General features: G+C 39.5%; 1 protein-coding gene across 1 annotated transcript in view; it reads left to right on the top strand.

The window, feature by feature from the left end:
• Positions 1 to 343: 343 nt before the first annotated feature.
• Positions 344 to 11718, top strand: part of LOC122086525 (probable ADP-ribosylation factor GTPase-activating protein AGD8) — a 29219-nt gene continuing 17844 nt past the window's right edge. Inside the window, exons 1-2 of the mRNA XM_042655406.1 lie at positions 344 to 557; positions 685 to 803. Coding sequence (XP_042511340.1) covers positions 489 to 557; positions 685 to 803 — 188 coding nt within the window. The 5' untranslated portion in view covers positions 344 to 488. The remainder of the gene's footprint in view (positions 558 to 684; positions 804 to 11718) is intronic.

Below are 11718 nucleotides of genomic sequence, written 5' to 3'. Positions count from 1 at the left end.
CTTTCGGCCTTTATTCCAAAAAAAAAAAAATAAATAAAAAAATCCTTTTGTGCTACCAGTAGCTTCTTGGGTGGGGCTGCTTACACGGAGATTTCTAACTTTTACACGTGCTTGCGCGTCGGTGACCTCCACATTTCCATTCGAGAACCGAAAAGACGGTTTAAATAAAGTGATCTTATCCACCGACCATCGTCCGATAAGGGTGTTAACGTCATTTTATCCTTTAACAACAGAGGAAACCCCTGCCAAAAACAGCTCGTAACCATAATTATACCAAAATATAGAGGTCTCTATTCGTCATTTTGCATGTAAAGCTATGAACCAAATAATTTGTTCTCTGCAATCTAATTCTGATTAAAACCAAATTAGAACAAAAAAAGAAAAACGGAAACCAAAATCCCAGCAAGTCGCGGTTTTTCGCATATTCTTCGTTTACCCTCAGGTGTTTGAGTTAGAAAATCCTTCCTTCTTCTTCTTCTTCTTCTGCAATGGCTTCTGAAAACTTACCTGACAAAAACGCGGTTTTCAGAAAGCTGAAAGCTAAGTCGGATAACAAGGTTCTCTTTTCTTCTTTTTTTTCCCCAGCTTTTATCTTAATTTTAAGATCTGGTTAAAGAGTTGCAGATCTGTACGGTTTTTTCTTTTCGGATGTCACTGTTCATTTGTTTTGCATTTGTGATACAGATGTGTTTCGATTGCAATGCGAAGAATCCGACATGGGCGTCCGTCACGTATGGGATTTTTCTTTGCATCGATTGCTCCGCTGTTCACCGAAGTTTGGGTGTTCACGTCAGCTTCGTTAGGTAATTCGATTGAAAAACAAGGGATCTTTAATTTGAATTTGGTTGGTTTGCAATTTATGCCTGATTGATTGGGGTTCTTTGGGGGCTGATTTTATCTAGAAGAGCCTCTATGGTTAGCCCAACATTGATTTATCTTGTTTTTCAGTATTAAATATTGTCGATTAGTTGAGATCAGGTGTTAATTACCTGGTTTGTTTGAATGGACTGATATTATATGATTGCTGGACTATGTTCTGTAAGATGATGCCAACCTAGATTGGAAGGACGACAAACAAGTTATTACTCTCTAAAATAAAAGGTAAAGTTACATAGAAATAACTTGTCAGAAAAAAAAAAAGTTACATAGAAATATGGTGTCCTTGATACATAGACTTCCTTAAAGGTACATCTATCTCTAGCTCACTGCTCCTTTATTAACAGTAAGGGTGTTTGAGGCTACAAAGGTCAGTTTATTTGCTCATTCACCCCCTGCCTAGTGGGGTATAGGTGATTCCCTGTAATCCGACAAAAGGTGGGAAGCGAGCATGAGGTCGTTATTTGTATAGTCTCTTTGTTGGTTTGTTGTTCAGATATTGGTAATCAAAGGTGGTACTATGTTAGCTTATGGTTTCCCTGACTTCTGGTAGGACTGAAGGTAGAGTTTATATCGTTTCTCTATCGGATGATCATAATGATATGATCCTAGAGCGGCACAAGGATCAGGCTCTTATGAGCTTGTAGGGTTCTATATCTATTTAGGAACCAACCCAGCAGATTAATGCAGGACAAGGTCACGAACAACCAACTAACAACCTAACCCAACACTAGGATCACTAGAACTGATAAACAGCAGATTAGACACTTAAGCAAAATAAAGACATATAACAGACCTAACAGCAAGCTAATAACGGAGTCTGTTGACACTTAGGTTAATCACAGCTCTGATGCAAAATACTGCAACTAATATGCAGCTGTCGGCAGTAACAGAATGCCTCCAAACCGCAGGGTTAACCATTGCTGTCGGCAGTAACAGAGTGGCCTCCAAACTCAGAAAACACAATAAGCCAAAAATAGCAACTCAAGGCAACAATATTAACTGACTGTAACTAACTCTGATGGGGTGGACAGTTGTATCGAAGGCAGGGTTGTTGGAGAGGAACAACACTCTAACTTAAAATGGCTAGTTCTTATGATATTACAGTGGTTTAAAATTAGAAACTATGAGTTCAAAGAAACTCAATAACTCAAGATGTTGCAGCCATTGGGTGCACAAGAAATTACAGTCGTAGGAAGCCTAGGACTGGCGAAGTAAAATACCAAAAGATGGACTCATGTTAATGGTTGGATGTATGGGAAAACACCCTGGAAAGTTGCTGGCCAGAGAACCCAGAGCAGAAAGTGCCGCAGGAAGTATCTACTTCCAATCTTAGTACTTCAGAGATAAGTATGGAGCATTCAACAGTCATAAACACTCTCATAGTAGCCTCAGTATCTCACAATAACAGTCAGTTGCATAGTTTTTAAGGCGGTAAGGCGACAGAGGCGTTTGAGGGTCTTTCAGAGCGCCTTAGCGATAAGGCGGGCATAAAGCGTCACCTTATCGACTAAAGCGTTCCTGTGTAATTTTTTATAAAACCAATCTATTTGGTGCAAATCCTATTTGAATCCTATTACTCATATGTTAAATAAATATTAAATGTTCATATTCATACCAATGTAAGATATTCATAAAAAAAAAACAAATCAATAAAGTGAATAAACGAAGTTCATCTTCATCAGTCATCAATCATTAATCATTAATCATCATAACATATTAACATATAATATAAATACATAATTATGAAACAAAATTATAAATATAAAGAAAATAAGATATAAAAAATACAAGTATTTATTATACTTATCTCTATGATGCCAAAATGAGTGCCTAAGTCCTAAGGTCATCCACTATATTTCTACTCCCGTCAAAGAAGAATGAAGTTCACAGCTGCCGGAGCAAAATGGTGGTTTGGATCAATGGTTCTTCCTTCTTCCTTGATTCCTTCTCAAAGCCCTTTCTTAAAACCCTTGACAAAATCCAAACCCTGTTTGTGAATCGTGTTTTTGTTTTGTTTGTTTTGGTTATTTTTGATGGAGTAAAGTTGATCCCATACATCTCAAGTGTTAACAAAACCATACACCTACCAATAAAAAATCTATATTTGGAATCTTCATCAAGTAATTTTAAAATGTGTTTAAAAAAAAAAAAAAAAAACCCATAAGGCGCCACTTCACATTAGGCGGAGCACTGCCTTATCATCTCTAGACCGCATCAGCGCCAAGGCGTTGCTAAGGCGTCACCTTACCAGCGCCTTAAAAACTATGGTCAGTTGCAGTGGAAAAAAAAAAGAAAAAAAACTAAAGAGTGGAGATGGAAGAGAAGAAGAGGAAGAAGGGTGGGGGGGATATGACAAGGCTTCTCACCTATTGCCTTGGTTAGTCTCTCACTGACCTAGGTGTCTCACCTAACTCCAATGCTTCACACAATAAAATGGCATAAAAACGAGCTTTCATCAGTAAATTATTGGTATAGGCACAATGGCCCTTACAATATATAGGTTCTTGTAGCACTCTTAACAGAAAATAGACAGTAAATTGTAATGCCTTGTCCCCATACCAAGCCACAATATAACCCGCTTTGGCCCATGGGCCTCACGGCTTTAGAATGCGTTGTGACTATGGAAGGGGTGCTAGAGATTATCAACTACCTCAGTCTCTTCCCTTAGCATGGTTCTAAACCTCAAATTTCGAATTGGGTTTTTTTTGTGTGTGTGTGTGTGCTATTGCTAGAAATTTGGGTTGAAACCATTGAAACTTGGTCATCTCAGGATGGGTCGAAACCATCAAAACATCCCGAGATTTAGAACTTTGCCCCTTAGTCGATGTGGGACTAAAGAGATGCCCCCTTCAATGCCTCTCCTGTTTCTTGCCTAACCTTTGGGGCTCACTGGATCTGGGTTGTTTCTTGGGCGTGACAATCTCCCCCTTCAATGCCTCTCCTACTTCTTACCAAATAGACAAGTGAACTTGTTATTGAACACTCTGATCCCAAACGCTACATAGGGGCTGTATTTATAGATTGAGCTCGTACTTAACAACATTACAAGTCCGTATGGACTTAACACACTTAAAAGTCTAAAAGCATACTCATAATACATGGACTTCAAACTATTACAATCTCGTAATAAAAACAAAACATAAAAGCATGCATACACAATAAAGCACTTTAATCAGTCTTTGGACCATTGTTACTATCCCACTGGCTGTCCTAGAGAAAGTCGTGTTCAAGAAGAAAGTCATGTGCATGGTGATAAACGAAGGAATTCTGCATACAAAAGTGGCCCTTTTAAACCCTCTGAACAACATTACCATTCTAAATAAAAGGAGATTTTGGCAGTCAAGAGAGGAATAAATAAATTTCAATTCCATTTGATAGGACACACCTTTCAAATTGAGATGGATTTGTCTACCTTCCCTAGAATGTTACATTTCAAGCAGAAGATTCTCCTAGATAACCAACTTCTGAGATGGGAAAATTGGTTCTCGAAATGTTCTTTCACTGTCAAACATCTTAAAGGAAAGGACAATGTGCTAGCTGATTTCCTCCCCAGACCTCTCAAGCCTAACCTTAACCAAACCCATTCCCTCGTCCCTTTATGTTTTACCTTTGATACTCCAAGAGCCTCATCTTCCAATCCAGCTTTGCCTGATGATGATGTCTCTGAACCAGAACTAGATCCCTCAGAATACCTACCCAACCTCCCCCCCGAGGTCTATAGTAATATTTCTATTTGCAACCATCATTGGCCATTGTGAGTCCACTTTCTGAGACACTCCTAGTCCTACTTTACCAGTATGGAATCATGTACCCATGGATGAAATGTCATCCCTCATATCCCTACCTCAACCTCTTCACTATTGACCAGTTTTATGGATTCTCGAAAGAATTCTATGTTTTCTTTTAGAATCTTTTCATAGTTTACCATATTGCCCTTTATCTTCCAGCCACCCTCTTGCATTACTATCTCATCCGTTGTCTCCAAGACCACCCTACTTTTCCAGTGCAGCAACGTTACTTTGCAAAGCTTTTCCGAGAGTTTCAGCCTCTTCAATCATTGTTACAGCTCCTCACAACAATTACTGACGAATATGTCACCATCATTTTTCATCGTGTACCAGACCATTGCCACCTTCATTGACCCCCTTTTTCCGATAACCATTACCTGGCCTTCTCCCCTTCGTTTTCCATGATCGGATATGCTTATTATGATCTCTATACTACTCGAGCAACTTATCCAGATGAATGGATCAATTTCCAGCTGATGATATGTGAGACCAATAATGTGGACCCATCTGCTGTACCATCATGCCTACTTGGCCTCTCCACTGCATGGGACCAAAATCACGTGCTTTAACCCAGACATCACTTACCTTATCACCATGCACCATGACTTTCTGCTTGAACATGACTTTCTCCAAGATAGCCAATGGGATAGCGACAATGGTCTAGAGATTGATTAAAGTGCTTTATTATGTGTGCATGCTTTTATGTTTTGTTTTTATTACGGGATTGTAATAGTTTGAAGTCCATGTATTATTGAATATGTTTTCAACTTGTAAGTGTGTTAAATCCATACGAACTTGTAATGTTGTTAAGTTCGGGCTCAGTCTATAAATACGGCTCCTATGTAATGTTTAAGATCAGAGTATTCAATAACAAGTTCACTTGTCTGTTGTGGCCTCACATGTTGTCGGTGTCTGCTCTGATACCATTTGTAATGCCCCAACGTCATACCAAGTCACAATATTGTTCGCTTTAACCTATGGGCCCCACGACATTAAAACAAGTTGTGACTATGGAAGATGTGCTAGAGGTTATCAATTACCCCAATCTCTTCCCCCTAGTTGATGTGGGACTAAAGAGATGTCTCCTTGATTTTTATTGTTTTTTCCCTTCTTTATTCCTATTCAACATTGGTGCTTTTGGGAAGTTGACTCTTGGGCTTGCTCCCGAAAACCCTAAAACCTATCGACAGAGGAAAGCTTTGGTGGCCGCCACTTGGCCTAGCCTTCCCTCTCCCTTTGCCTTCTGCCCCCTTCCTCTTCTCTTCTCTTCTCTCATCTTCACCCTCCCTCCCTCCCTCCTCCCTCCTCCCTCCTCCCTCCTCCATTCTTCTTCCCCTTTCTTTGCATCTCCTCTTCCCTTCTCTCTTCTTCTTCTTCTTCTTCTTCTTCTTCTTCTTCTCACGCCCTCCTTCATCTCTTTTCTTCCTCCTCTCTCTCTCTCTCTCTCTCTCTCTCTCCCCCTTCGCCTTCTCCCCTTCTCTCTCCTCTTCTCCTCTTCTCCCTCCCTCCCTCCCTCCCTCCACCTGATGTAAGATCGAATCACAAGCGATCCAATCCCAGACAGGATCTTTACTAAATCCAATATAAACCAAATTCAGGGACATAAATTATGAATAAGAAGGGATCACACAATTGCATAAATCCAACCAGGGGGAGAGAAATCATATAGAGAAAGGGGGAGAATCACACACAACCCTAAGGTCCTCAAACATTAATTCAATTCATCATTCTTCAAATCTGTCTTAAACATTGAGTTTATGCAAGTATTTAAAAGAACATAATAAGACTCCTACTTAGACTCTAAAATTGAAACGGAAACCCTACTTCTCTTACGTATCCTATCCCAAAACAAATATGGTAAAGTAAAAGACATATAATAAACTAAACTAAGCCCACTTTAATTAAGCTAATGAATTAAATCTCGTTTTCTACTTTCTACTCATATTTTAGGCCAATTAAAGTGGCTCATTACAAAGAAAACCCATAGGAACAAAGGCCCAACACATACATAACAAAACCCAAGGCTTATTTACAATAAAATAAGCCCATTAACTAACTTATCTACATCACCACTGCTCTTCTTCCCCTTCCTCTGCATCTCCCCTTCCCCTCTCCCTTCTTCCTCTTCTTCTTCTCTCACACTCTCCCTTCTTCCTCCTCCACTCCCTTTCCCATTTCCCAGACTTTCTAGCGCCGGTTATCACGATCGGTGTTGAGGCTGCAGCAACCACTCGATTCGTCTTCGCCTTCTACCTCCCCTGCTTGGCCTGTAGATGACTTGGTGCTAGACCCTTTTGGGCTAGTTGCATGTCAGTTGCTGTCCCACCAAGCTTGCTGCCCTTTGGATGCCTCTCCTGTCAGGCTTGTTGTCCATCCCTCTAGTTGGCCTTCAGGCTCGTTTGGTTTGTCCGTTGACTTGTCTGCTCCTTTGTTTCTACCTTATGGTTGGCTGCTGGCCATGCATGCAGCCCTTTTGGATGCCATTCTCACCAGGCTTGCTATCTCGTTGGTCGTCTCTCCTTTTGGATGCCAGGCTCGCTTGATCTATCCGCAACTTGGCCTCCACCCTCATTGTCTGCCTACCTCAGTGGGCTTGGTTGCCGCTAGGAACTTGCCTTTTGGTGTGTTGGTTAGCCTATTCGACACCAATCCGTCGGGCCATCCTCAGTCAACAGTCACTCCGTCGTTGCCCTAAAAAAGGCCGATGCCCTTGTGCCTTGGAGACCCCATTAGCTAGGCCAGCTGACTACTTGGCCGAGGCCCTCCACAAGGCCAGCGCTCCTCCATCATGGCTGCCTCTTCTCCAGCGGTGATCCTTCGTGTTGGCAGCCAGGAAATGTTGTGTTGGGAATTAGGGTTATGGATTGTGGGCCCTGCTTGATGCCATTTTTGGGCTTTTGTATCCTTTTGAGTTCGTAAATTCCCCTTTTGGGGCTATATTTTTCCTCCCCCTTCTTTTGATGCATTTTTCTATTCACCAAAAGAAAAAAAAAAGAGATGCCCCCCTAAACCCCTCTTTCGTTTCCTTCCCAACCGTTGGGCTCACCAGATCTGGGTTGTTTCCTGGGCATGGCATAAATAAAAGAGGCCCACACATATAGTGGAAGCTTTGCACAATATGAAACTTAAATAAAAGGAAAGATAGCCTGAGATCTAATTAGTATCTACTTACAAATGAAAATAAAAACCACATAAAATAGAGACTAAACCCTACTTTTGTATACGCTTCAAGTCCCTCCTATTTGGGTTTATCAAGGTTCAACGTTTCAGTTTCAAGCCTGTTTACTCAATGAATCAACCCATAGTAATATTTTGACTTAAGCATAAGTAAAAGAAAAAAAGGGGGGGGGGGCAAAAATGTAACTCTTTTGTGAGTAAAACATTACTAAACTATAAGCTAAACGAAGGAGTAATACCAACTCTCTTGATAAAACAAGAAATGCAGTATTACTCCTTCGACTTCAACAACTTTTAGTCAGGGTTCTGAAATTTTGGCCGAAACCTGGTATATTTTTTGGGAGTTTTGATGTTTGGTTTTGGGGGGGGGGGCAAATGGCCAAATTAGGTTATGAAACTTGTGGGGCATCCTATTGTAGGCCCTTTAAATATGGTGGAACCCTTCGATTGTAAAAGCACACACCCAAAATGGTAGTTTGGCTTTGGACCCTAGGAAATCCAACGTTGTACAATGCTGTATGCACACAATTTAGTATTAGAATACACATGATTCTACTAAAACCACTAAAATATGATTTACGAATGAATAAACGGAAGGTTAGAAATCATTTCATGATTATCAAATAAAATATGCTTTACAAATGAATAAACATAAGGTTAGAAATCATTTCATGATTTATCAAATGTTATCAATGGCAGATCTTATGGGTTCAAACCAGTAATTAAAGAATATTGAAACACCAACAGATTTCAGCAATAAATGGGTAAAAGCTGAAACAGAAAATCAAATCTGATATTAAAATAAAGTGGTACTAGAAATCCAACTTGAAGTGGGACTGTTAGAAATCCACATAAAAATAAAAAATTTTAATGGTAAGAAAGTTGAGAACAGAAACCAATTGCTACGTATGGAAGCAGCATTTGAAATCCAATGGTTAAATTTGAAGTTTCAGAAAATTTCTAGGTGTGGTAGACTGGTAGTCGGGAGCAGTTTTTTGGGCCAGGCCAAACCTGTTTGAGAACACCAACCGGGAATTTGGTCCAATCGGGTTTTTCGTCTAGTAGGATATGTAGAAGTTATTTTATTTGGGAGAATGTGTTGTAATCTTTTTATTTGGGTAGGAGAGAGCTTCCCTGTTTCAGTTTCCTTGTTTTACTTTATTTTGGTTTCCTAGATTGATAGTAGTTGCTAGTTGTAGGAGTCTTTATTTTGTCTTTAAATATGTGTACCCAACTATTGGAAGTTAGATTGAGAATGAAATAGTGAAGTTGTTTGGTTGAGCCATTGTGACTTGTGCGAGATCTCTTCTCCCCCCCCTTCTCTCTCATCTCTTCTTCCCCTTCCTCCCTTGCGATCTCCTCCCTCTTCTTCTTTCTTTTCTTCTTCCCCCTCCCACCCCAATTCTCATTATTTTTACTTTTCCCCTGTTCTAATGTTAGATTCGAAGAGTTATATCTCTCTCATCTAGCTTCTTTTCTTCCTGGAAGTGAGTTGATTCTCCATCTTTGGGTGACCTGTTGTTTAGCAACTAACCCTTAAAGCATGCTGGAACTGAGAGTTTCAAATCGAAACTCAAGTCTGGGTTTTCTCCCTTCCACCAGCCCAGAATTCAGACTACTTTGGCTCAGTTGCTGCTTGTTCTTGCCACTGGACAGTTACCGTAATCGAGGGACTGATAAGGATAACCATCTCCCCAAAATTTCAGATCGAACAAAAGCCTAACGGGAGAGATCAGTTCTCACATCGAGTTAGTTTCTGCCTTGGTTTCTCGTCTTAAAGTTGAAGATGACTTGGATATCCTCCCTTCTCATTACTTCTCTTTTATCCTTTTTTCTTTTGTTTCCTAACTTGACCCTCTCTGTCTCTTTATTTCTATCCTATCCTTTATTTTAGTTCTCTTCCAACTCTACCCTTAGCCATTTAATATTAACCCTTTATTTGTCCTAACTGCTAATACCTACCAGTTTTCTCCTTAAGTGAATTTTTATTACAAAATTGTCACACACCCCCTAAAAAAAATACTTGATTGATATATTTAGAGATTGAGTGGGGCCCATAAGCAATCTGAGCTGGTTTTTGGAACACCGGATTGCATCAAGTCAGAATTCAAGAAACTAGAAAAGAAAATATTAAGGGTTTTATGCTATGAACAAACTCAGAATTAGAAATTGAGACAAGGATAGAAGAGAATTGCAGAAACTAACAGTGTAATCAATGGAGAAGAAATCAGGTAGGGAATACCAATCTCCTATGCAATGCTCGACAACTCCAGAACTCCATGTCGAGTAGACTTTGTTGTTGTGAGAATTCTTAATTTATAAATTTTGGGAGGGACTTACGTCTCCTCAAACAGAGACTAAAGTAAGTGTCGGATTAATAGGCGTTAAATATACAAAGATTTATATACTCCTGACTATGAAGCCAAAGAGACGGATATCTTGGCAGCATTCTGAGTAGCTCCTCAACCTGGAGTTCCGCCTGAGGAAGCGGGGGCAAACTCTTATTCTTTACTCAAATCATCTTTAATTGATTGGGCGTTGGGGGGTGTGCATTACATTTATCAAGACCTTCTAAAATTCCTAATTTGACTCATAAAAGGACTCCTAATCACTCTCTTATACAAACTTAAAGTAAATAGACTCAAAACAAAACTCTTAGAAGCTATTAAATATCCTTATTTAACACAAACATTAAACTTAACTACTAGTCCCTTATACTAACTTTACCCCCACTTTATGGACTTATAAATTAGTCCCATTACAATGAAACCCTAGAAAATAAAAGGCCCAACCTATAATATAGGTACCAATGCTTAATTTCAACCCATTGGACTGCCAACTACTCCTAGGGGGCCTTACACGTAGGCATCTGTTGTAAAACAAGCTATCAAACGAGGATTAAATGCTGTCCCAATTTTGGTGCAATTCTGGTTCTCTACTTCAGCCATCAAATTTGGACCAAGAATGGACTAATATGTGTTAAGTAGTTATTTTATGTTTCGTAGTCATTAAGAATATTAGGTTTCTATATTTTGAGTATTATGTCTTTATTCTTTTCTTAGAGAGCAAGTATTGTTATTTGATAGCTTTTTAGTCTTAAGTCAATTAGTTTCTATTTTCAATTGTTTCCTATTTTGGTATTTCTATGTAATTGAATCCATTATATATAGAGGCTCTTGTATTACAGAGAATAAAAAGTTGATTAATGATATTTTGTGAGCTTTGCTTGCTGGTTTGTTTCTGAGAAAGGACGTTTAAACAGCTGAGATAGTTGGGGGTAAGAGACTCAGGACTGAGAGAGTTTATCCCACCCACATCTATCCCTTCTATATTTCCACTATCCGTTTCTACTCTTTTCTTCTCTATTTATTCATTATTATTGTGAGAACAAAGTCCCAACCATTGCTAAACAAAAGAGTACACAATCAGGCTACAGAATCCAGTTGCAGGGTCCTGGGAAGAAATTTCTAGTGCATATCTTCCAGTTCATATCTCTGATTGCCAATCGATCCAAATTTGAGGATCATCCGACGCTTCCAATTCAAGTTCTTGAAGAATAACTAAAAGTTCCCTTTTTCTTGCAACCAGCGTGAGTCTTAATTTAGCTAGCAGAATTTGTTCAAATTTTGATGGTTTGTTCCCCCAGTGGCCCCATATAGGATCCCCATTCCATCCAAATTTCAGCCCCAACGGAGTCCTATTTGGTGAGATACAATTCTTGCAATTTTCTTATTGAATCTGAACTTGATTTGTGTGTTGAAGTTTATGATGGATCTACTGGGACTAATTATGTCACACCCCGTTCACATTGAACCGGAGCGGTGACCGAGTTAACACCGGTTAACCCAAACCTGCCAGGATCATCAGATACTGT

Source organism: Macadamia integrifolia, chromosome 8 (genome assembly GCF_013358625.1).
Source record: "Macadamia integrifolia cultivar HAES 741 chromosome 8, SCU_Mint_v3, whole genome shotgun sequence".
NCBI classification, from domain to species: domain Eukaryota; kingdom Viridiplantae; phylum Streptophyta; class Magnoliopsida; order Proteales; family Proteaceae; genus Macadamia; species Macadamia integrifolia.
Note: the sequence above shows the minus strand (reverse complement) of the source record. Positions and strands in the feature narration are given on the sequence as shown.